The 24,570-nt window shown below is 61.4% G+C and overlaps 1 protein-coding gene across 3 annotated transcripts; it reads right to left on the bottom strand.

Annotated features, from left to right (window-relative positions):
• Window positions 1-210: 210 nt before the first annotated feature.
• ISG20 (interferon stimulated exonuclease gene 20) lies at window positions 211-23,056 on the bottom strand. Of its 3 annotated transcripts, XR_004900267.1 has the most exons (5): window positions 22,909-23,055; window positions 22,388-22,642; window positions 14,343-14,543; window positions 13,336-13,473; window positions 211-221 (listed from the first exon to the last, which is right to left on the bottom strand). XR_004900267.1 is itself a non-coding variant. In XM_036013150.1 (4 exons), exons 2-4 carry the CDS (start codon window positions 22,601-22,603, stop codon window positions 13,387-13,389), a joined length of 504 nt encoding a protein of 167 aa, XP_035869043.1. In that variant the 5' UTR covers window positions 22,604-22,639; window positions 22,923-23,056; the 3' UTR covers window positions 13,242-13,386. The 3 variants fall into 3 exon arrangements, 2 of the variants coding, with proteins under 2 accessions (XP_035869043.1, XP_035869042.1); XM_036013150.1 differs by lacking the exon at window positions 211-221 and having other exon boundaries at window positions 13,242-13,473; window positions 22,388-22,639; window positions 22,923-23,056; XM_036013149.1 differs by lacking the exon at window positions 211-221 and having other exon boundaries at window positions 13,242-13,473.
• Between the last annotated feature and the right edge of the window lie 1,514 nt (window positions 23,057-24,570).

Raw genomic sequence — 24,570 nt, 5'->3', positions numbered from 1 at the left:
AACTGTGGACAAATCCGGCTGCGTTTGCTGGGCCCCTTCTCCAAGGGGTTCGAGCTGTTTGAAGGAGAGCCTTTTCTCCAGCCCCGTCCCCTACACTGTCCCCTCTCCACCAGCCTTGGCTCTCCCACCTTCAGGCTCTCGCACGGAAACCGGGCTCAACCACACACAGTCCCGTGCCTCCTGGGGTCCTGGGCTCTTTGCAATGCCACAAAAGACCCTGCCTGCATGGACTTCTCGTGTGTGTGTGTGGGGGGGGGGTTTGGGGGGCAGGGAGGGTGGAGCCAGGGAGGTTGTGCTGACAATTGCAAGTCTGTTCTGAAGCCCAGAGGAAAAAATTAGTGCAGGCGAAGAGAAAGAAAATTTCAGGGTTTCCAAGAATACTTAAATAATTGCTCCTAGGCTGGCCCTCAGATGGGCGGTTGGTGTGAGTAATAGCTCTGGCACGAGTCCTTGACACCACACTTTGTCCTGGAGGCCAGGCCGGCTCTGTCATGTCTGCAGGGATGTCCCGCGGGAGTGCGGGGGTCTGGGGGCACAGCCCCGGAACGCCGGGCTGTCGGGCGCGGTGGCGAAGGCGGCACCTCCCTGTCGAGGGGCGTGTCTGCCGGCACACAGCTCTCTGGGGTGTGAATCCTCTACCGCGCAAATGCCTGGCCTGTCGTATCACCCGCTCGAAGCCCAGTGCCTGTAAGCAGGCGACACGTGTCCGTCTCATTTGGGGTCACTCTCATCTTGCATCCAAGGCACCGGGCTGCCCCGGGTGCTGCGTGCTTGTAGGATCCTCGGTCGTCGACTCGGCCCATTGTGTCTGCAGAGCGGTGGAGTGGGCTCTTCCCTTTGCCTGTGGTCGGGCTGGGGCTGCATTTTTAGCCGTAGATCGACTAGTTTATCAGCTCCCTGAGAGCAGTGAGGGTCTTTTCCGGGGTGCCCAGAGGTGCGAACGGAGGAGGAGCTGAGGGCTGGATGCTGGAGGCCCGGGTTCTGGTCCCGACGCTGCCACTAGGAGCTGTGTGCTCCCGGGCACGTCCCCCATTCCCGCAGGCAGGACTCGGCTTTGTCTTCCAATGCCGCAGGTTGTGACCCGTCCGCCAGGGGTCGTGAAATCAACGCAGGCAAGAGTATCTCCGAGGCGCGCTTCTCCGGCGGCCGGCCTGTGCGCTGCGGGGATCCAGGGCTCCGCCCCCTTTCCCTTCTTACTCTCGGAACACATTGTTTCCAGGGCAGGAGGGCTCTGGGGCCACAGTCGGAACCCTGAGTCACCTGGCTGTTCCCAGGGGACCCTGCGTGCCTCCTCCATCCACTACAGCACGGCGGTGCCCTCCCGAGGGTGGCCAGGGCGACTTCCTCTGATGCTAGAAATCGCTCGTGCGCGGGCACACACGCTCGGTCTCCCTCCGGCGCCCTCCTCGCTGCCTCCGAGCGCCTGTGAAGTTGGAGCGGAGGTTCGCACTGGCTCCACAGGTTGTACCTGCTGACAGCTGTACCAGCTGGGGACAGGAGACGTGTGTTGGGGCTCAGAGTCCCTGCCTCGCTGTGCGGAACCCTCCTCAATGGCTGGCTGTCACTTTCCTGTCCTGGGGGGGGGGGGCGGGGGGGCAGGGATCCCAGGGGCTTCTCTGGACGTGAATGTCACTGTCCTGATTCTCACTCAGCAGTGGCTTCCCACGAAGACCCCGGTGCTTCTGGCTGTGCACAGGGCAGTGGGTGGCCCGTCCCTGCAGACCCTCCTGCATCTCTCTCTCTCTCTCTCTCTCTCTCTCACACACACACACATTGCTCAGTTCTCTCTGCCCTTTGCGTCCGCCGCTTGTTGTAACAGGTGACCCCCAGCAAAACCCTGGTTCAGAGAGGGGACCCCTTATTTCCTCCGGGAGTATACTCCAGACCACAACCAAGTCTCTGAAAACGATTTGAATCCAAATATGGAGGAAACAACAGCCATCCACCTGCCCTGGAGGTTTCGATCGCCACCTCCTCCAGGGGCATACGATGGGGCCCCCCACAAAGTACCCGAGCCGCATAAGGAAAAGAAGGCCCTGATGCTGAATGTGGGGTGTCACGGTCAGGACTCGGCGCCCCGGCCATGCTTCAGGGTGGCTCTCTGGCCTAGTTGGAGGCCTCTGGCACGACATGTGGGGGGGCACCACAAGGGGGAGCCCTGAGAACTAGCCCAGGACTGTTTACTGCCCTGCCGCCCCCACCACCCCGAGGGAAAGGGAGCGCAGAACCAACAGACATTCCTCCAAGGCTTTCGTGACACCAGGACTGCGTGGTCTGCTGGCTCAGAGTGAGGGCAGACGAGGAGAAACCGTGTCTCTCAGCCAGAGAAAGTGACAAGCATGTGTATCGGCCTCCATATGAGTTTTGGGGTTTTTTTTAAGCCTCCACAGGAGGAATCAAAATCTCAGGTGTTCTCTTCTTGTGGGTTTGGGCCCAAAGGCACATGATCTCTGGGGTCCAGCTCCCAACCTGGAAAATGAACAGAGTCAGCGCCCAGCAGGCAACCAGCCTGGCGCCCCTGCGGCAGAGAGCAAGCTCGGTTATTCTGGATGCACACTCCGAACACCCAGGCGGCAAGGAGAGGACCTCCCATTGGAGAGCGGAGTTCCGCTCCAGCGCGCTCACGGTAGGACGAACCACAGAACATTCGAGGACACAGTCAGAATCCGGCCACGAGAACAGAGCAGAGCACCAGCCGGAGAGAGAGACAGCAAACAACACCTTCCTGGCTTTGAGGCCGGACCACACCCAGGTCTGAATGGAGACTCCAGGCCCGAGACCCGGCCCAGGGCGAGGGGTGGGCGGGTGCCTCTGGAGGGCCGTGTTGTTGGCCAAAGTGCCTTCGGTTCATAGTCATAGACCTTGGATCGCCCCAGATTTGCTTCGTGCTCAGAAGCGGCCGGGCAGGTGGTGGGCTCGTCCATCCTCACCCACACCCCTGTGTCCAAGAGCCCCGCCCCTGCCTCAGCCTTGGGGACAGCGCATCCCGGGGACACAGAAGTGGGGCCCCACCCTGATGCCCCACTCCGGTCTCTCAGCTCCTAACGGGACCCTACCAGCACCTGAACATCTCTCCGTAAAGGTGTGTGCCAGCACGCATGTGCAGTGTGTGTGTGTGTGTGTGTGTGTGTGTCCTTCCGTTCACGCACCTGTGCAACGACACCAGACGCCGTTTACAGTAACTAGAGAAGCAACTGCCTTCCCGGAAGGCACCGCAAGCCTTCTTCCTCTCTCTGTGCGCAGCCACAAAGGCTCAGGGCACGGCATCCCTTCCGGCGCCGGCCCTGAGCGGTGGGGGGTGGGGGAGGGGCCGCTCTCAGGAAGTCGTCCCCTCCACCGGCAAATCTTAAGCGAGTGAAGCGAGGGTGAGTTGGGTTCCACCAGCCTGGGTGCAGGGAAGCTCATATTCTTATCTTTCCTTAAATCCAGTGGAATGAAACCCTGGGACCTCGCTTCCCAGGATGGTGAGAAATTCTGGTCTCGGACCCTCCGCTGTGGTTTAGGAAAAGGACTGCCCGGGAGTGGGCTCCCCCGGACTGCTCACCACCCAGGCCCTCGAGGCCCACAAGGGTGGCTACTCCATATCCTTCCCTGTCGAATGGGGGACTAAGGGTCACTTATTGAAGGCAAGCTCCAGTCCCCCCACTTTGGAGCTCAAAAGAAAAAGTCGAACAGCCCCCTGCTGCGTGGAACCGGCTCCCATTGAGAAAGCACGGCTGGACCCCAGGGCGGTGGACGGCGTGTCCGGAGTGGCCCTGTGCGTGGCCGCCTCCTGGCTCCCGGGCCGACTGAGTCAGCTTCCTCACCTACTAGATGCAGGGAGGTGATGATGGGGACCCCTGGCTCCCCCAAACCTTGCCTTTTCCCTGCGCCCCTGGACGATGCCAGCCTTGGCAGTCAGCCTTTCAGATGTCCACCCCCCTGCCCCCTGCTTGTTTTCCTCTTGGCTGGCCGGGATCCTGTTTATGGGTGCAATCCTTCCTGATTAGACAGACCCTCCCTCCCCTTGACCTTTGCTTGGCGGTAAACATATTTCTCTTTCACAAAACGTGTTTCCCCAGTCACTCACTGGCTGTAAAACTCTCCGGTGATTCTTTACAAAAACACAGCTTGCTCACACGTGCCTCCGGAGGCTGAGGGCTCCCAGGCTGCCTCGCTCCTGCGCCTTCTTGACTCGCTGCTTCTTCACGGTCCAGCTCCGCCGCCCGAATCCTCTCTGTGTGGGCGGCTCGCTGCGGCTTCCGTGGACTCAAAGCTCTTTCTCCAGGAGCGCACAGGGGCTGACCCTGAGCAGTGGAGGGGGAAAGGGGAGCGCAGAGGGAGAGAGAGGTGAACCTGAGGTCCGAGGCATGGTTCACAGTAACCTCTGGTTCCTGGGGTTCCCACCCAGGGGCCCCAGAGCCCTAGGCAGGCTCCCCTGGGGACGCAGAGTCCAGGAGATATGCTGACCAGTTCCAGTTCTGCCATAGGATAGCTTGTGACCACCAACAGTTCTCGTCCCTGCTCTGAGTCTCAGTTTCCCTTAAAAAAAAAAAAGACTTTATTTACTTATTTTTAGAGAGGGGAAGGGAGGGAGAAAGAGAGGGAGAGAAACATCAATGTGTGGTTGCTTCTGGAGCGCCCCCTACTGGGGACCGGACCCGCAACCCAGACATGTACCCTGACTGGGAATTGAACCGGCGACCCTTTGATTCACAGGCCGGCACTCGGTCCACTGAGCCGCACTAGCGAGGGACTCAGTTTCCCATCTTTAAAATAAGTAGATTTGGCCTAAAACTGTGGTTTTGAAACTGTGTTCCCTGGATTCTGAGGGTTCCGGAGAGGTTTCACCAATGCCTGGCAGAGGTGGTGGAGGGTACAAGTGGGACGTCAGCCTCCCCCACCACTGGTCTGACCAGGGCAGCCTGGTGTGAATCCAGCTCCCGCACGAGACCCCGCCTGAAAATGACACTGAAGCCCTGGCTGGCGTAGCTCAGTGGATTGAATGCGGGCTGCGAACCAAAGTGTCGCAGGTTCGATTCCCAGTCAGGGTACATGCCTGGGTTGCAGGCCACGGCCCCCAGTAATCGCACATTGATGTTTCTCTCTCTCTCTCTCTCTCTCTATCTGCCTCCCTTCCCTCTCTAAAAATAAATAAATAAAACCTTTTTTTTTTATTTCAATCATTGTTCAAGTACAGTTTTCTCCCCCCAAATAAAACCTTTTTAAAAAAAGTTTTAAAAAGGCACTGGAAAGGCACACAACACCCTGGGGTGGGGTGGTTAGCCTGCTCCTGGGGAGGGTGGGAGAGGGGAGCGGCTAGGGCCATGGGGAGAAATGGGATTTCTCCATGGTCAGCTTTCTACAGAATCTTGACTCCGAGCCACGTAAATGCATTCCCTTTTCAAGAAAATAAACTTTAGATTTAGAATATATGCCGAGTCGGGGGCAAAGGGTCAGGGGAAGGATGAGTCGGCCAGATGGCATCTCCGTTCCCTCGCAGGCCCCGGGGGGCAGGCTGTGGGGGAACTGAGGGATGCCCGCAAGTGCCGGTGTTGAAAGGCGGAGGGGGAGGGGCGGTGCTTCGGGTCCAGAGGCCTGAGGACAGGGAGACCGGCCCCGGGGCCCACCCACTGGGTGGCCAGGGCCGTGTCCAGCTCTTCAGCACAAACGGTTGATGGAGGAGACCACCGGCACCCAAGCCTCAGGCCTTTCCTCACTCCCCTCCCTGGCCTGGGCTCCCTGTCTCCAGGGAGGAGGCGAGCGGCTGCCCTCCGCCGCCGGCCAGCCGGAGGGCCCCACGGGCGGGCCGGCAGGCCAGAGCCTCCTCCGTGCAGGGCTGTCTCTGGCTGACGCCAGCCCCAGACTGTGGCCTGAGCTGCGTCCAGCACGGGGCCCGAGGCACAGATGTTGCCATTCTCTGGCTCCAGACGAGCTTCTTGGAAAAATCACGGAGCCAGCCTCCCTCAATCCACCTTTGAGCGCAGAGAAGAGGGGCCCTTCTCTCCTGTGGCCGCGGGCACCTGGCCGCCGATCTATGCGGCCCTTGTCTGTGCCGCTGGCTCCTGTCCTGGGACCCTGTAGGGAGGTGGGTGGGCCGCGGGGAAAGGAGCGGGGGAGGCTCCAGTCAGCCCCCGTCTGAGGTCTCCACGCTCTCTCTGGCTTTGTCTGGCCGGCCCGCCGGCAGTAAGTGGGCCGAGGTGGGGGCACGGCAGCCGGACCAGGGCGGGCCCGAGTAGGGGAGATGCCCCTTGAACGCAGAGAAGAGGGGGGGCGCTCAGCACGGGTGGAGTTGCTGTTAGGTGCAGAGCTTTGCAGAGAGGCTGTCGTGTGTTCAAATCCAGCCTCTCGCGGAGGAACTCTGTGGCCGTGAGCAAGCTACAGAGTGGCCTGTCTGAGCCTCACCCTCATCATCTGTAAAATGGGGATGACGATAATAACACCTCCGAAGGTAAAACAAAGGTAACAAATAACCTGGCCAGGCAGTGCTGAAAAAAATATTGGCTGTCCTCTCCCTCCCGGATATAAGGTGTAAGGTCAATGCTGGGCAGGGTTTCAGATCCCGAACCCCAAGGGCCTGGGTTCCAATCCCAGCTCCAATGTTTACTGTCTGTGTGAGCTTCAGCCAGTTACTTAACCTCTCTGTGCCTGAGAAAATGGGGGCAACGGGGACCGAGTTCGCAGGACTGAGGGGGCCGCACGAGTTTGGAGCAGCGCCTCCAGCACTCGGAGTGTTAGCTCTTAGCATCGTTACGTCCACCGCTGCCCCCCTGCCTCCAAAGTCCTCGTGGACCCTCTTTTAGCTCCTAAAACATGTGCACCCTGACCTCAGGGCCTCTTCTGCAGCCGGGCTGGGTCTGCTTCTGACCAGGGCTGGGGAGCGGGGCAGAGAGCTCATGTCAACCCCGTCCCCTCGCCCGACTCCAACCAGCATCTGTTTTTCATAAACCACCCCAGTGGTTTGTCCGGGAAGGCGAGTGCGTGTCCTTAGGCAACTCACCCGTCCGGGCGTCCGGGCTGCTCACGGGGTGGGTGGGTCTCTCCGGGCCCCCTTCCCACCCTACCTCTGGCCCTGACACACCTCAGGGCCACGTCACCCTCTAGGCAACACCACCAGGGATGCCGCTCGCTCCCCTGTCCCAGCGGCAGCCCGCCTGCCCCTTGGCCCCCAGCTGCCCACTGCTGCCAGCCAGCAGCACGTCGAGCCCAGGGCCGCCTGGTGACCGCAGCGGTCCAAGCCCCCACACAGAGCCAGGGACCAGCTGCCCCTCAGCCCAGAGCCGCCGCCCTCCAGTCACACCCGCATTGCCAGGCTGCAACCGCTCTTTGCCCTTAGAAGAAAGAGTGTGTGGTGCTTCCTTCTGGTGCTGCAGGCAGAAGGCAGGACTTCCAGAATATTCTGTTTCTGGACCCTGGCGAGGGGCTGGCAGGGCCCTGGGCCCCTCCATCGCCTCTCTCACCGTCTGCCTCACTCACTCCCAGGGGGCCCGGCTCCCCTGCTTTCTCATCTCCCCTCCTCTCGCAAACGGAGTCGGAGCTCTGCACTCGGTGTCAGCTAACACTGGCTCCCGTGCCGGCACGTAAGGACGGTTTTCTGTCTCCTCAAGACAGCAGGGCAGGGAGTCACCGCTTCTGCGTCGAAATGAGCCCTGCTATGTGGTGGGTGTTCTCTGACGGCCCCGTGAGAAAGTAGCGTACAAACGTCCGTGCTCAGTTCCTCGTCATCTGTGAGGCTTTAAGGACAACCACGGAAAGATAGGTCCACCCAGCCGGGCTTCTGTCCTGGGGTCACTAGTGAGGAGAGGGCCTGGCCCCCTGCAGGTGCTTGCTTGTTGAGTGAGCGTAGCAGGAGCTTGCACTGGACTGCCCAGCCCGGGGAGGTTCTGTTCCTCTGCCTTTAGGGGAGTGTTTGAGGACCACTGGGTCATACACGAGGTCATCAGATCACCCTGACGCCGCGGTGACATGGCGGGACGGGCATCTTTAAGGGGCAGAATCGCCGCTGAGCCTCTGAACCCCTCCCTGCCCCCCGTGTTGTTGTGGCTGAGGATGCTGAGGCTGAGGGTGTGAGCGCGGGCCTCCTGGGTGCCGGGCGACACTCTGGCCTTGGTTCGTGGCGGGCTGGATGTGCAAGGGAGGCCGTGTCCGTGGAACGTGGGAGAGGGGTGGACCAGGGCCCACGGAAGGGGGTGGAGGGGAAGGCTTCCCAGAAGAAGTGGCAGAAGTGGGGATGTGAGAAGGACGGACTTTCTAGGGGTGGGGTGTATCGGGCATGCCATGCCGGGGGCTGGTGTGAATTGTGCATGGAGGCACCGGAGGAGGAGCTGGGGGCCGCTTCCTGAGGGGCCTGGCCTGCCTCCTGCAGGGGCTTGGGCCGGGGGACAGCCTTCCTGGTTGTAAGCGACAGAAACCCACGTGGGCTAATTTCATCAGAAAAGGGATTTCTTTGAAGAATAAATCACAGACCAGGGAGAAAAAAAAAGACCTGTGAATTAGGCTTGGAAAAGCGCAGGGACCCAGGAAACTGCCCGGTGTCTAGGTAGTGAGACCTTGCGATTCGTCCGAGTGCTCTCGCTGCTGGAATCAGTGAGCCATACGTTGGCGGCCTCGATTCATCTCACGTCAAGTTCAAAGCCCTTGGATACAGAGGCCAGTGGGCCCAGCGTGGGGAGGGCAGGGACTCCTGGCGGATGATCCCACCAGATCTTCACATGTTAGGTAAGGGGTAGGTCTCGAGGAAACACGGAAGTCTTCCTTCCTGAGGAAGGACAGAAACCCTTGAGGAAGGGACATTGGAATGACGGCGCCGGGTACAGTTTCGGGAGGTGCAGGGTCTGAAGTGCCCCCAGGGTGGTCCCATGGCACAGGGTTTGAGCTTGAGGGAGGCTAGTGAGTCGTCACGTCCAGGGGTCGTTGAGGTCATGGATGCAGATATTGTTGGATGCACACACGTTTGGGTGTGTTACGTCTTTGTTTGTTGTTGTGCCTTTGATCCGCTCATAAACGCTCTCTTTGTCTCCTGGGATCTTCGTGGTCTCAAACACTGTTCACCAGAATTTAAACTGGTACTCAGGGTGTACCCAAATGTATGTTTCTCTACATCGTTTTATTCCCTGCCACACCTAAAGTCTATGCAATCTGTGCCAATGTTTTCTTTTTTCTTTTTGGTAATCAAAGTGGCAGGGGACCCTGGCTGGTGTGACTCAGTGGATTGAGGGCAGGCCTGCGAACCAAAGGGTTGCAGGTTCGATTCCCAGTCAGGGTACATGCCTGGGTTGCGGGACAGGTCCCCAGTAGGGGGCGCGAGAGAGGCAACCACACATTAATGTTTCCCTCTCTCTCTTCTCCCTTCCCCTGTCTCTAAAAATAAATAAATACAGTCTTTTTTAAAAAGTGATAAAGGAATCACAGAAAATAGCATTTGTGCCACAAAATCAAGCCCATCAGCTTTGGTGAGAAATTCCACACAAAAAAATTTTACACTGGTTGATGAACGTCAGTCCCGTTTTGTTGCTCAGCAGCCCTTTTTCTGCTCTTGCTGGTTCCTCTCCGAAGTCCCCCTGGGGAACAGCCCCCGAATTCCTACTTCCTTACATCTGTACCCCCTGCCCGGAAACATGCAAATGTCCAATCCCCAGCACCTGTGAGTGGATGCTCCCTGTCCCAGGGAGGAGACCTCTTCAGCTGTGGTCAAGTTAAAGACCCCGAGAGAAGGGGCTAATCCTGGATTATCTGGGTGTCCCCGAATGACGCCAAGTGTTCTTATGAACGAGAGGCCGAGGGAGACCCCAGAGCGCCCCCCGGGAAGGAGGAGGCTGCCTGCAGCTGGAGGCAGAGACCGGAGTGACGCGGCACGGGCCGTGCGCTCCGCGCCCTCGGAGGGAACGCGGGACGCGGTTATCACAGGCGCCTGGCGTCTGGAGCGGCGGGAATATTGGTTTCTGCTATTTGAAGCCGCTGGGGTGGTGGGCCCTACACACCCCGGGGCTGGGACAGGAGAACGAAGCCGGAAGGACACCCAGCGTGGAGCGAGGGAGCAGCGCAGCGCCCCCAGCGGCGTCCCCGGGGCTCCCCTCGCCCCCGGGGCGCAGAGGCCAGCGGCTCTGCCGCCAGTCCCACGGCCCCTCGCTGGGGACCAGGGTGCTGGGGCCCGGCCAGTGCTGGCCTTGTCCTCCGCGTCTCGGCAAAGCTCCTCGAGACTCGCTCTTCCCCCGGCAGGAAAAGCATATGTTCTTTCCATATAGAGGAGAAATTGTTCCGCAAGTGAGTAAGCCTCTTGGCCGCGGAGCCTGGCCCTGCCCGAAACACTCCGGGCAGGAAGTGGGCAGCGCTCCTTACCACTCTGGGAACCGGCCTGGACTGGCTCCTCGCCCTGGGGCCAGCGGCCGGCCTTCGGGTGAGGGGGGCGGGGGGAGCAGGGGCTGGCTTGGGCAGCGCAGGGCAGGGAGTCCTGGCCCTGAAGAGAAGCACGTTTCTCCGTGCGGGCTGGGCTGGCGGCTGGGGGTTTGCTCGGAGCCGCCTGCCTTCCCCCCGCCCCCACTCCGCGGGCAGCAGACTGGTCGGAGCCGGAGGCTGACTCGGGTGTGTTCTGCGGGGCTGGGCCGTTTGTATTTCTAGACGGTCATTTCCAGTCCCCTCCCGCCCCCCCCCCCCCCAACCATGCTCCTTGATGCCTTCAGAGTTAGGGGGCAGCCGTCGCCCCGGCCTCGTGCCTCAGTCCTTCTGCCATGGCCACGTGACTGTACAGGTCTTCCCAACGCCAGTCCTGGGCTGGGGATGCTGCTCTTCCCTAGTCTCAGTGGAGCCCTGGTGTTCATCCCTCCTCATCTCCGCCTGTTAAGAATCCACTGAGGCCTCGGCTGGTGTGTGGCTCAGTGGACTGAGTGCTGGCCTGCGAACCAAGGGTCACTGGTTCGATTCTCAGTCAGGGCACATGCCTGGGTTGCTGGCAGGGTCCCCAGTAGGGGGCGTGTGAGAAGCAGCCATACATTGGTGTTTCTCTCCCTCTCTTTCTCCCTCCCTTCCCCTCTCTCTTAAAAACCTTAAAAAAAAAAAAAAAAAAAAAAACACTCCATGGAGGGTGGGCCTGGGGGAAGTGGGCAGGAAGGGGTGGGGAGGCAAGGACATGGGGAGAGTTGGTGTGGCCGAGGGCAAATGGGGGGCCGGCATGGCGGGGAAATGTTGAGTGAATTGGGGATATTTCACGTGTGGGGTAGAGATGAGAGTCGTGACAACTACCCGATGATAGGTGACAACGGGTCACCACATCGACAAGGGCGTGGACGTGTCCTGGACGGGAGCATCAGTGGGGCAAGCTCTGCATGTGTACATGAGGGACACCGACCCTCTGAGGACCGCTTTTGGGGCAGCGAGTTAACTCCCTGCCGTTGGACTCATCCAGACCGAGGGTGATGCCGCACCCCCAGCCGGAAGGGGCCAGGCGCCAGGTGGGAGGTGGACTTGAGCTTCGGTCTCGCGCTGCTGGCCCGTGGGTCAGACACAGCCCTGACGATATCCCCATGGCCAGCATCTCCGCCGGCCACAGTCGGCTGGGGCTGAGTGCCGGCTGCCCCGTGCGGCAGGGCTCATCCTCACTCCCCGTCCTGACGGCCCCTCGGGCATCCACTGCCGTGAGCCCTGGAGCAGAGGCCTTGGCCACACTCACCTTTCTGGCCTCCCTAGATGCAGCCTGCAGGGAAGGAGAAGGCGGTGCCTTCCCATGCACGGGCCCAGACGAGACCACCCGGCAGGACCCTGGGTCAGACAGAGCTCCCACCCGGCTGGAGACCACCCCTGGGCACGCCTGCTCCCCTGTCGTGCAGGACGGCATGGTCACTTGCCTGGGAAGGGCAGTGGGGCGGGTGTGCTGAGAACTGAGACACCCCGGCCCAGGAGGGGCAGCCCCAGGAAGGGTCTGCAGCTGGGGGTCCGAGGGAAGACGGGGTGGGGTGGAGGCACAGAGGGCTGGAAACTGACCTCGGGGAGCACAGCAGGGCAGATGAAGGGCGTGGGGAGAGGAATCGGGAGGCCAGGCGGTGCTCAGAGGCCCGGCTCTGCCTTCTCCCTGGGTGTCTGGGGTGGGCCCTGCCCGGCCCTTTTCAACACTGAGGGTGTCGGAACAGGCCACGAAGCGGCCACTCACAAACACCGCCTCCCCTCGCTCCCTCCTTCATGAAGGGTGCACCTCCTCGAAGGGACCCCACACGTGCAGGCATCGACCTGGGTTTTGTGAGGGCCCCGCTGGGTCAGGGCCTGGAGGGGCAGCCCAGGGGCAGCTCTGTGTGTTATTACGGTCCATGGTGGTGGGTGCTGATTATGGGTCTCCACCGGGCACCTGGCGTCTGAGGCCTCTGTTCTCTTCCCAGCCCACTGGGTGGGTGGGAGCACTGAGCCCCTCGGTGGCTATGCTGACCCTAAAGCTGGTGCCCTCTCCAGGGCACTCCTGAACATCTGTGTTTTCCACGTGAGTGCGTTTTGTTTTGTTTTTAACACCAACGTATGGTAGGCAGGGAGCCCATGCTGCCCACCGGGTCCTGACGCCCTCCTGGGACTTGGGGTGCGTGCCTCCCCAGTTCTTCTGTCCCCTGGGGGCATGCAAGCACCGGTGGAGGCAGGAAGTCAGGTTCGATTTCCTATGGGAATCCTGGTTCATCTCTCCTTTCAGGGAAGCCTGGGGCCATGCAAGGAAACTTTCTGGGAGTTGGCGAGCCTGGGGGTACCCTCTGGGCCAGGCTGCAGCCCCCCCGGGGCCCCTCCTAAGCCTCTGCTCAGAGGGAGGGAAGCTGAGAGGCTCCCCGGAGGAGCAGCGGCCCCCACACCCAGTTTTGCAGACACAACCCTCGGACCTCACACCAGTGCTCCTCATGCCGGTTCCGCTGCACGAGCAGCCTGGCCGATACACGGTCCAAGATCACCACCTGGTGGCCAGTTCCGGCCAGACAAGGCGGCCGCTCCTGGCAGCTTTGAGGGTTCAGAAAAGCGATGCGGGAAGGGGAGACCCCGGAGAGGTGGAGTAACTCGCCCTGCCCCGCGCAGCTACCCAATGGCAGATCCGGGGCTCCCACCGCGTCCTCTGGGACTCCGGGCTCTGCTGGCTCTGCCTCCGGTCTTTACACACACGAGGAGGAAGGACTCGTGGAAGGTGGCCAGGGGTCGCCCCCCAACCTTGCCCCCCACACCCCGACTCCAGGACTCGTTGCAGGGTCCTGTGCACCGTTCCCCCAGCTCGGAGACAAGAAGGGAGGAGAGGACCGACGCTGGCGTAGAGAAAATAGAAAAGCGTTTTACTGATGCAGATGCACTTTCCAAAAGCAAGAGAGCTGCTGTCCTGACCAGACAGAGACCTCTGGCCCCCACAGAAGCGGCTGCCTGGAGCCGAGCGGGCACCGCCAGCCAGCCGGGCAGCCCTCAGTGGCGCCGGAGTCGCCGGGACATCTGATAGAGCTCCATGGTGGCCTTGGCGTCTTCCACCGAGCTGTGTCCGGACAGGCTGTTCTGCAGACACATGAAGAGAGTAGGGACTTGGCTGGGGGGATGAGGCGCCGGATGCAGAGCCCTCGGGTGATCGCCCTTCCCTGCTCACACCCCGACGTCCAGGGCCCTGGGGTGGATCCGTGGCTCGGTCTGCCCAGGGCTCGGACAGCTCAGGCAGGCTCAGCAGGTGGCTGCGGCAGGCCCGGCTTCCCCGGTTATCTGCCGAGGCCCAGACGTGCTGGGCCCTCAAGGCCAACAGGGACGCCGCGCACTTGCCGTCGGACACAGAGGGGCCGGACTGCCCTGCAGGGCGCTCCTGGGCACTGAGGAATATGGTAAAAACACGCTCGTAAACGGCCACTTGCTCAGCAAACCGAGAAGGGGTTTGCTGTTCGATGAGTTGATGGGCTGGCCTCTCTGTCCTTCATCCTGTGTCCCTCCAGACTAGCAGAGGGGCCCACACTCAGGCCCACGTCCTGCTTCCCACTTGTCTGTCCCCTCTCCTCCCCATCTCCTCCCCACTCCACTGACAGCCATGGTTCAGACTCTGCCCAGGTCCCGTCTCCCCTCCAGCCACCCACCCGTTGTCCCCGCCCCCAGGACACCGGCCCTGCCCTCCAGGGGACACTCTGCAAAGCATGTGCTCATTACCCGGTTAGGGGCCACCCTGCGTGAGCCAAGGGCTCCTCACGGACAGGGTCCCCAGCGCCTCACTCAGGGCAGCCCAGAGCAGGTGCCTCATACACGTGTGCTGACCTTTCCCAAGCGCACGGCCCCTCGGGACTAGCGGGAGACAGAGCGTCTCTGGGGCCCACTGTCTGCCTGCCCTGTTGCCATTGGTGGGGTTTGGAGTCTTGCAGGGAAGGGCGAGGGCCCCCCCCCCCACTCACCTGGATGCTCCTGCCCAGGAGGCGCTCGCAGAGCACCCGCAGGGAGACGCGCTTGCAGTGCAGCACGCGGGCCTTGGCCCACAGCACCATGTCCTCGGCCGTGTCGTAGATGCTGTAGCCGCTCATGCTCTCCTTCAGGGCCGCGAAGTCGTGCTTCAGGTCGTGGCCCACCACCAGCTTGCCTCTCAGGAGCTGCAGGATCTGCAGGAAGACACATAGTTCACCATGCGTCACCCCGGCCCTCCGGGCGCGGGGTCTGGGGCAGCCGGGTGCGGTCGTAACCCCGCGGGGAGCAGCCCTTCCTGGAGTCGCTGTGTGACCTTGAGCAAGGCGCTGTCCCTCTCTGGGCTTCAGATGTACCGTCTACAAAATGAGAAGACCGAACCCAGGCCCTCTTCACGCTCAACTAGTTTAGGTTTGTGCTGAAGGCCCATACGGTTCCTCCAGTGGTTTCCGTGAGGAAGAGCCATGTACAGAATTCTAAAAATAAATAAGTATCGGTGTCTGTTGTCAGTTCCTGGCCCAGGGCTCCTTGAACCCTTGCCGTTTCCTGGGTGACAGGTGTGTCTTTTGTTCCAGGGAGGCACCTGTGGGTGGGCCCCAGACGGGGCTGGTCACCAGAAAGACAAAACCATCATCGGAAGCTGGGGACTTTCCACCCCTCCTCTCATCCTCTTGAGAGGTCTTTGGAACAACAGAGCTGCACGGTGATAAATGAGTGTGGCCTTAAACCACTAGGTTTGTGGTTTTGTTACAGCAGCTATAGAAAACTGATAGAGCTTGCTATGAGGAAGGCCTGTCTTTTTTTTTATAAATAAAGTTTCTTTTTTTTTATTTTATTTATTCTTGTTTAGAGTGAGGGGAAGGGATGGAAAAAGAGAGGGAAGGAAACATCAATGTATGGTTGCCTCTCGCACACCCCCAAATGGGGGCCTGGCCCGCAACCCAGGCCTGTGCCCTGACTGGGAATCGAACCAGTGACCCTCTGGTTCACAGGTCCGCGCTCAACCCATCGAGCCACACAAGCCAGGGCGGAAGGCCTGTCTTGAACTGAGTTTTGCAAATGGAAAACATGGGAGCACTGAGGAGTGAAGTCACTTGCACAAGTTTACCCTGACGATTTCAAAAAGGAGTTTGCAGATTTCTTGATACGGCGCTCACGGTAGCGGGAGCCCAGCCTCCCCCGCCGCCTCGCCTGCGGGATGGCCTGTGTGACTTCCCGCGGGGCCAGGACCCCTGGGTCCCTGAGCTGCCCCAAAGCCGGGTGAGACCACATGGGGATGGAAGGCGTCTAGCAGCCCCAGTGCCAGACGCCAGATGGGCGAGCACAGCTCCCTAAGGAGTCCAGCCCTCGACCTGCAAGACGCCTCCACCGACCGGCTGTCCCCGCCCGCCAAGCCCTGCCCGAATTGCTGGTACCTGAGTGAACTACATATTGACATTATTCGAGTCACTGGGTTTTGGGGTGATTTGCTAAGCACCGTTGGATAAGTGAGACACTCACTCACTTGTGGCGGAAGCATCCTGCAAAGCCACCACCACATCTGCGGAAAGAGCAGGCCCGCTCTGGGCCTCCGCCGGCCTCTCGGCCCAACTGCGAGGATCAACCCCGGGAGCACCCCCAGTCTGGCGCCCAAGCCTCCCCTCCTGCCTTTGTTCTCGCCCTTCTCCCACGGCGGGTGGCCCCACAGACAGCCTGCCTCTGCCCACATAGGCCTCTGCTCACCCTTGTTTTCCAAGGCTGCCATGAGGGAGAAAGGGGGACCAGAGATGCACTTGGGGCAGCTCGTGGCTCTCTCGGGGGGGCCCCCCTGTGGAAGCTCTCGGACGGCCTGCACCCCTCCCTCCCAGGACCACACTCTGTGCCCCCAGAGGGAATGTGCGGGGTGGCGAACTTTGTCCTGTTTTTCCTGCTCGTGGCCTCCTCCCCAGACTCCGTGCAGGGCCTTTGCTATGCTCTGTCTTGGAGGCCAGAGGGCCGTTACAGAGAGCTGAGGCTCGGAGTGTCGAGGTGACTTGTCCGTGGTCACCGTGCTGGGGATGGGGTGTGTCCACCCACCGTGGACAGACCACATGACCAGCCTTCCCCGCTGTTTCCGAGGTTTTCTCCGGGCGTCCTTGGGACAGAGCCCGTGCTGGGGACTTGGGACACCCCCCGGGGCATCTCCCTGAAATCTGCATTAGGGTTCTGGATCCCGGATTTCTAGCAGGCATGGCTGGTATGGGGGTCCCCTTTCGTGGGGCGGGCACACGACCCCCAGAACCGTGCGTATGGAGACGGGGCGCAGGCCAGCACTCCGAGAGAGCGCACAGGGCGGGCGTGGGGGAACAGGAAACGCGCCCGCCCGTGGGTCACGGGCCGTCTCCTGCTGACACGCTTTATGTTTGCAAACAACACGGCCTCTTCGCCCCGCTGGGAGCTGGCTCAGGCCCAGCTCACACACACGGGCCGCGCGGGAACCGTCTGTCCCTCAGAGATAGCGGTCACCGTCCCAGATGTCAGAGAGCCGAGTCATCCCCAGTCACTGTGGGGGAGGTTTCTGGGAAATGCATCCCTTCCCGAGCCCGGGGGCCCCTGGGGGTGGGGGTGGGGGGCCGCATTTAGCAACACAGGACTCATCAGGAGACAAATATAACGGGGTAGGGGGGGGCAGACGGGCAGAGGAAGGAAGGAAGAGGAAGCGGGGAAGGTGGGGAACAGTCTGTGCAGCCGAGAGGCACCCGCAGCCTTTCCGGATGAGGATGCTGGGCATGCGCAGGGAGAGACGCCGGCGCTGGCTGTGTGGTCTCGGGAAAGTTAAAGGCCGTCTCTGGGCTTCGCTCCCCCAGGGGCAAGGCGAGGGCCTGGAGAGGGGAGGCTGATGGCCAATGAGCAGCCCGGGCTCCCTGAGGGGCGGGCTGCAGGGTGCTGGGGTGCCTGCGGAGGCCCATGGGGGCGGGGAAGCACCCGCCAGTGCGACCCCGGTGGTGGGACCTTCCCCGGGCCAGTGCCATGAGGCAAGTGTCTCATTTCTCCCAAGAAACCGTACAGGCAGGGGGAGACGCTCACATTCCTGGAAAGAACTGCAGAAGGGAGGGGGGTGAAGGGACGTCGTCTTTCTTCATCACCCTGGCACTGCGCCAGGTACTTTCCTCGCCGCCGCGTCTTGAGGTCTCTCAACAAAAACATTGGCAGTTGCGTTTCTCAGAGGGCAGGGCCGGGGATCAGAGAGGTGCAGGCATGTCCCTGGTAGTACAGTGCTGTTGTTGCCGCCGACCGAGAACCCAGGGACCCGATGCGCATCACGAATCTCAGAGCCGAGAGCGCCGCGGAGCTCACGCCCGCACTCCGTGAAGGCTTCTGGTGACAGAGGGCCGAACAGAGGGCAGAGCCTCAGAGCCCGTGTCCCCAGGTCCCCCGCGCGGCCGGGGAGTGACAGGCCCAGGTGTCTGCCCGTGTCCTCCTTCCCCCCGGTGTCGCTCTAGCTCCAGGTACTTCCTTCCTCCAAAAAAAGTCACCCAGGGCCCTGGCTGAAAATCCAGAGGGCGAGACTGAATGCCAGAATGGACAGAATCGGGATCCGCCGGCAGGGGGCGCTCGCAGGGCGCCGGGGTGTGGTCTGCGCCGCAGGAGCGTGGCGGCCTCCGCACTGAAGCCCGTGGAGCGGCCACAGCCGCCGCTGCCACCACGCACCCGTCCCGTCCTGCGGTCATTCGTGTCCCTGTCTGTTCCTCCCTGGCTGCCAGTGGCTGTGAGGGACTCTCAAGAATGTTGTCCGTGCGGCCTGAGCCCGTGCGGTTCGGCTGCTTGGAGCGTCACCCCGCAGACTGAAAGGTCGCAGGTTCAGTTCCCCGTCGAGCGAGGCACATACCTGGGCTGCGGGTTGGGTCCCTGCCCGGGGCGTGCGTGTGCGAGAGGCAGCAGCCGCTGTCTCTCTCTCTCTCTCTCACGTGGTTGTTTCTCTCTGTCTACCCCCCTCCCTTCCCCCTCTCTGTAAAGTCAATATGCGTGTCCTCAGGGGAGGAGTTGAGAAAGACAAAAATGTTGCCCTTGCGGGGGCCCAGGTCCCTTATGGTCATCTTGGAGGGGGTCCTGGCCCCCCTCTGTCCTCCTGTCCGCTGCTCCCAGCCTGTGCCTTGTACCCCGGGGGAAGCTGGATGTTGAAGTCATCCTCCCTGTGGCCGGGCCCCAGAGACACCTGCCTGGTGGGGGGCCCCAGCAGGGCTGCCCCCCGCTCCGAGGCAGGCAGGGGCCTATGAAACAGCTTCCTGTGCGCGAGCTCCCGCGGCCTCCCGTCTGTGTCTCCCTCCCACACCCCCCGTTTCACAGCCGCCTGTTTCCTTGTTGCAGCCTGAAAACGCAATCAGCCCTCCCAGCCCCCGTCGTGGGGCAGATGCTGCCCCCCCAAACTGGGCTCATGTGAAAGAGCATTAACTCACAGAAGTGGGTTACAGGCTATTCAAAATCACTCTTGGGGGAAAAAAAGGAGGAAAAAAAAAGAAAAGAAAAAGATCCTTACTCTGCCTGGTGAGAGCCCTGCATCTGAGTACTAAGTGGCATCCCAGATTGCTGCTGTGTGTCCTTAGGCCAGTCACCGCCCCTCTCTGGTCCTCAATCTCCGCATGAGTTCCTTCTTGTGCTGACGGTCCGATGTGTGGGGAGGGACACCCTAAAGGACCCCTCTGGCCTGGGCCTGCCAGAACAGCAGGATTCCTAGGGGCAGGGATGCGGGATGAGGGGAGGTTTGGCTGGCCCACAGGTGGGTGGTGGCTGAGCTGAGAGAGGAGGCAGGCCAGGTAGGTAGGCGGGGCTGGGAGGCGCATGCAGGTGGGAGTCGCTAGAAGAGGGGCGGGGCGGCTGCGAGCGGAGCCAGGCCTGGGGAGGTGTCTCGGGCTGCAGGGTAGGAGGGATGGGGGACCAGCAGGCAGAAAAGGCGGGCTGGCGTCAAAGACCACAGTCTCGGGGGGAGTCAGGGAGGGGACTCAGATGTGACTGCTGGGTTCCTGCCCTTTTCTGTCCCCGGGCATGTCAGTGACTGTCACTGCCTCCAGCTTGCACGGGACAAGGCCACAGACCAGGAAGTGGCGGAGCAGGCGGCGTGAACCTCAGATAGGACCCAACACACCCGAGTGGTGTTCAGGTCCCGGCCTCACCCCTCGGGCGGCGAAGGGTCCGCCCTGGCCAAGAACCTCTGACTGAGAAACCCCGGGCACTTCTGTGCCATGTGGGGATGAGCACCAAGTGTCCCGATGCCCAGGCTGGGGCCAGGGGCGCCCACAGAGTGGCCTAACCGCTCCAGCCCGGGGTACAAGAAGTGCTTCCTGCTGCCTCCTGTGCCCCTGCCCTGGGCTCTCTACCCTTTCTGCCACTCTACTGGGGACGGAGGCTGGGGAGCAGTGGGGAGGACAGGGTCCTGCCGCCCAGCTGCCTGCTCGGTGGGGGGCTCAGTGAGCAGAGCCCCTGGCGGCGTCCCTGGGACTCCCTCTTCCTGCCGCTCCGCCGTCTCCTTCCTTCGTCTGTCTGATGGCTCCTCCTTTCCAGTTCTCCGTCTGTTTCGGCCCTGCGGGTGTCGCAGGTCCCTCCAGCTGCCCCCTCGGGGCACTGACCCTCCTCCCCGTGGCCCTCTCCTCCTCACCCTCACCCCTGTCTCCCCTTCACAGCGTCCCCCCCACCCCCCGCCACGGCAGCCGTCACGCAGCTGGCTTTGATTCTGCTGTGTTCTTGCTTGAGAACCTGCAGTGGCTCTTTGTGGCCTCACTCAGCCACATGCACAGACCCGCCCGCCGCCCCTGGCACCTGCCCCCAGCCTCGTGGGTGAGGTGCTGGGTCTCCCTCCCTGGGGCTCCCTGGCTCCCTCTTAGCACCTGCAGCTCAGCGCCGGCCCAGAGACATGGGACAGGAGCCACCCAAATCCTTTCAAATCACCTCATTGCCACCGGGTCAGAAAGGTCAATCGACATAGATCAAATGAGTTTTAACATGTTTTATTTAACCTAATATATCCAAAAGGTTAGCATTTCAACCTGTCATTGCTATAAAAATGATCTCGGTATTTTATGGTTTTTAAAATTTTTTTTTTCTTTTTTTCTCCTCACCCGAGGACACTTTTTTATTGCTTTGAGGGAGAGAGAGGAAGGGAGAGAGAGAAACACTGATGCGAGAGAGAGAAGCACCGATTGGTTGCCTCCCACACCCCCGGACCAGGGATGGAACCTGAACCCTAAATATAGGCCCTGACTGGGAATTGAACCCATGACCTTTGGTTACAGGACGACGCTCCAACCCACTGAGCCACACTGGCCGGGGCTCATGATTTTTTTAAAAAGCTATATTAGTCTTTGAAATCCAAGGGGTGTTTTACAGCCACAGCACTCTGCGGTTCGGACCAGGGACTTCCAGGGACCCCCCGCCTCAGCCCTGTTGGCACACGGCCCTGGAGCTTGGGGCCTGGCTCTTCCCCCTTCTGTTTCCTGAACTTGTGTGAGTCACGTGGCGTTACGGGCAGGATTGTGCAAGCTCCCTCCCCTCCTCATGTTCACCTGTCAAAATCCCCTAGTTCCTCAAAATGTGATTTATTTGGAATAAGGGTTGCTGCCAATGTAATTAGGGGGAGCCCCTAGTCCACAGGGCTGGTGTTTTTATAAAGAAGGGGCAAGTCGGGACCCAGAGACGCACGCAGGGAGAACCCCACGTGAATGCCAAGGCCGAGACAGAGGTGACGCGTCGACAGGCCAGGGAGCACCCGAGACCGCCAGCAAACCTCCAGAAGCCGGGGAGAGGCCGAGAAGCACACTGTACCCCCCCGCCCTGAGAAGGAGCCATCCCCCTTGACGCCTCGATCTTGAACGTGCAGCCCCCAGAACCGGGAGACAACACAGTTCTGCTGCTAAAGCCACTGGTCCGCGGGACCTGGTCCCAGCGGCCCCAGCCAACCAACACACGCACGTAGCACAGGCCAGCCCCGGGCTCCTCGTCAGGATCGCGGGGCAACGGGGCAGACAGTCCCGGCGGCTGACGAGAGTCCTTACGGAGCGAGGTCCTCCCTCCTGGCCCCTTCCCAAGCCTCACGCGAAGCCTGCGACATCACTACACTCATCCCTGTTCTCCTCGACGGGCGCTGGACACTGGGTACCGAGAGCGGTGGACGGACTCTCGCCCCAGGTAAGTGAGCGGGCAAGGAGCGAGCCGGGAGGCCAGGCTGAGTAAGTGGCTCCCGAGACCCCTCCCGGCCGGCTGTTTGCTGAGCCGTGATGAGCCGGGAGACCTGGTGGGTCAACAGGTGCACCTCTTGCGGTTTTCTCTCTGGCGCCCGGAGCCCGGCCCCCGTGTGCGCGCGTGCGAGGCAGACCTCAGTTCCCTTTGTTGTGCTGGGCTTTCCCACGCCCACGGCGCAGAGACCAATGAGGGTGCTTGCCTTCCTCAGCCTTCTCAGAAGCGACTAACCTGGGGGCCGTCTTCACCTCAGTCGTGTTTGCTTTCTCTTTGGTAATTCAGAGAAACGGAAAGTTAAACCTGGAGTCACCACCGGCTGCAGGAGGGGGCGGGGGCCTCGCGGGAGCCCCTGAGGGTGATGGACGGCCCGCCGTCCGTCCTCGGGTCTGGGGTCCGGCGCTGCCCTCGGCCCAGAGGGCTCTGGCCGGTTCTTCAGAACCAGGAGGACCCCTGCCAGGGGCCCAGCCAGGGAGGGTCTCTGCCCAGCACCTGCCTCTCGCCCCCTCTCGGGGCTCACCAGTGGCAGCCCGGTGTCGAGGAAACAACGGGGCATGCAGCCCCAAATCAGGGGAATGTCGGGGGGGACCAGCAGCCCAGAAGCGGCTGCTCCCCGGTGGGGAGTCCGTGGCTGTCCGGTGGCAGGGACCCTTCCCGCTCAGGGATGCGATGGAGACACCCACCGGTTTCTCCACACCCTGGAGCTCCCCACACAGGGGTGGCAGGGAATCATATGTCGCTGGGGACACAGGTCATGGCCCTGGCCCTTGGGGGAGGCACCAGGGAAGGATGTGTGTGTTGGAGGGTGTGTCCACAGCCCCCCCTCGGTCTGCCGGGCCCACAGCCCCTCACTCACCTCCCGCCTGGCCACGGCGAAGGGCGTGGCGTTCTCCATGTGCTGAGGCGTGACCCCGCTGACCCGGGTCCTGTAATCGGTGATCTCCCCCTCGGGCCGGATGAACTTGTCGTAGAGCACCAAGCCGCGGGCGTCCACCAGGCTGCAGCGGGCCAGGCCGCTCTCCCGGAGGGGCCCCAGCCCCACCATCTCGCAGTCCATGGCCACCGCCTCCATGCCGCCCGCCGTGCCTTGCAGGGACGCTCAGCTGCGCTGGGGGACGGGACGGGCGGCAGGAAGGGCATCACCCGAGGGCCCCCGGGCGGCCTCGGGCACCACCCCACCAGCCTGCGCCCTCTGCCCCGGCCTTATCACCCCACCACCTGGCAGGGAGGAAGCTGGCTTCTTGCCACCCTGCTGGCTTCAGCGTCTGGCCGTCCCGGGGCCTGTGGTTTGGCTTGGCAGCCTCAGCACCGGGACACCACCTGCCCTGGCCAGCCACCGCGCCCCCGCCCCCCCAACCTGGCTGCCACCCTCCCCGGTCGGCCTCCCGTACCCTGGTCTCACGCCTGTGTCTCTGGTGCCGCTTCTCAGCCACTGCAGTTGCTCTTAGCAGTGACTCATCTGTGACTTCAAGCCGAGGAAACCTGACCCTGCTTTAGTTTCGAGTTCCTCTTCAGAGTGAAGTCACCGGCGGGAGGCAGGCACCTGGGCTGCCGGCTCCGCCTCCTGCCAGCTGATGGGGAATCTCTGGGGCCTGAGTCCCCGACGGGCTGACAGATGGATGGACAGACGGGGAGGGCGGCTCCATGGCTGGCTGGCTGGCTCGCCTTTGCCCCCGTGGTCCACCTCATCGCTCAGATGACGCTGCTGACGTGGACGGAGTGGATTTCGACATCTTTCTTTCCTTTCTCACTCCCCACCCACAGGGCAAACATGCCCGGGGCTGGAGCTCGGGGAAGGTTCCGCAGCTTTCAGGTCACTACCAGCCTCACACTCCCGGAGGTTTTTTGTTTGTTTGTTTGTTTGTTTGTTTTTACAGGGAGAGTGTCCTGGAATTGTTTTTTTTTTTTTAAGATTTTATTTATTTATTTTTAGAGAGGGAAGGGAGGGAGATAAAGAGAGAGAGAGAGAGGAACATCAATGTGCGGTTGCTGGGGGTTATGGCCTGCAACCCAGGCATGTACCCTGGCTGGGAATCGAACTTGCGACACTTTGGTTCGTGTTGTTTTTTTTTTTTTTTAATGGGACAGGGGGAGCTGGCTCTTGGGACACTGAGGCTCTCTCTTAGTTGGGAAGGGCAGAAGGTTGAGGTGAGAGGGGTCTAGCCCCTCACCCCAGCCCAGGAAAGACCAGGAGGCAGGGACAGAGCCCTTCCAGCCGCTGTTGGTTCAGGGCGCCTCCCTCACCAGGCTCTGCGTCCAGCTGGGCGGACACTGTCTGGGGGCAAAGAGAAGCAGGCTCAGAGGGATCCCAAGCAGCCCAGCCACCTTTCCTCTGGGTAGCTGTCTCCCCAGTTGGGACCATGACCTCTTAGAACCGTGCCGGGCACGCAGGGAGACGTGCCCCGTGTTTGCTGAATATGCGAATGAGTTACCACTGGGGCAGAAACCGAAGCCGCTCTGGCAGGCTGTGGCGAGTCTCAACCATGAGCCGAGGCCCCCATCTTCCTCCTCCACTCCCTCCTCAGATCCGTGCGGAGTAAGCCCTGAGCCGTGGGACTTGTGGCTTGGGAAGGAATTTCCCCAAGTCCGTGGTGTTTTCTCCAAGAGACTTTGTAACAGACCTCTGGGATATAACTGGGGACTGAAATGCATCTGAGCCCTGAGATATTGTTTCTGTCTGATGTTCAGCTCCTTCGAACTTGAGGCATCAGAGGCTATATTGGGTTCCCATCCCGAGTGAGCGAATTTTACTCGAATTCGGCTTCTCTGGGGACTTCTTGGTTTCAGGCGGAATAAAGGACTGTCACCCTGATGTAGGGCAAGAGTCCCAAAATTCCCAAAATTCCTCTTACTTGACGTGCTTTGGGTCAGTAACCCCCTGAAGCTGCAGCTGGGGGTTTCGTTCCTGCCGTCCCCGCAGGCGCCCCCTGGTGACCGACACACGTCCGCCTCCAGCTGGGTCTCCCCTCTCCGCCCCCGCTCCCACCCCTCCGGAGCCGGCCCCTTGCTGGGCTCGGAGTCTGCACCTCTAAGTCTGCC

The sequence above is a fragment of the Phyllostomus discolor genome, chromosome 12 (assembly GCF_004126475.2).
Source record: "Phyllostomus discolor isolate MPI-MPIP mPhyDis1 chromosome 12, mPhyDis1.pri.v3, whole genome shotgun sequence".
Taxonomy (NCBI): Eukaryota; Metazoa; Chordata; class Mammalia; order Chiroptera; family Phyllostomidae; genus Phyllostomus; species Phyllostomus discolor.
The sequence above is the reverse complement of the archived record's forward strand: the minus strand, read 5'-3'. Positions and strand labels throughout refer to the sequence as shown.

Bases quoted from the DNA above. Each gene is read 5' to 3' on its own strand.
- ISG20 (XM_036013150.1), bottom strand. From the start codon at position 22,603: ATGGAGGCGGTGGCCATGGACTGCGAGATGGTGGGGCTGGGGCCCCTC. The intron at 14,544-22,387 runs GTGAGTGAGGGG...GTCTTCCTGCAG, and splicing joins TCGCCGTGGCCAGGCGGGAG to ATCCTGCAGCTCCTGAGAGG. The intron at 13,474-14,342 runs GTGAGTGGGGGG...ATGTGTCTGCAG, and splicing joins TCCTGGGCAGGAGCATCCAG to AACAGCCTGTCCGGACACAG.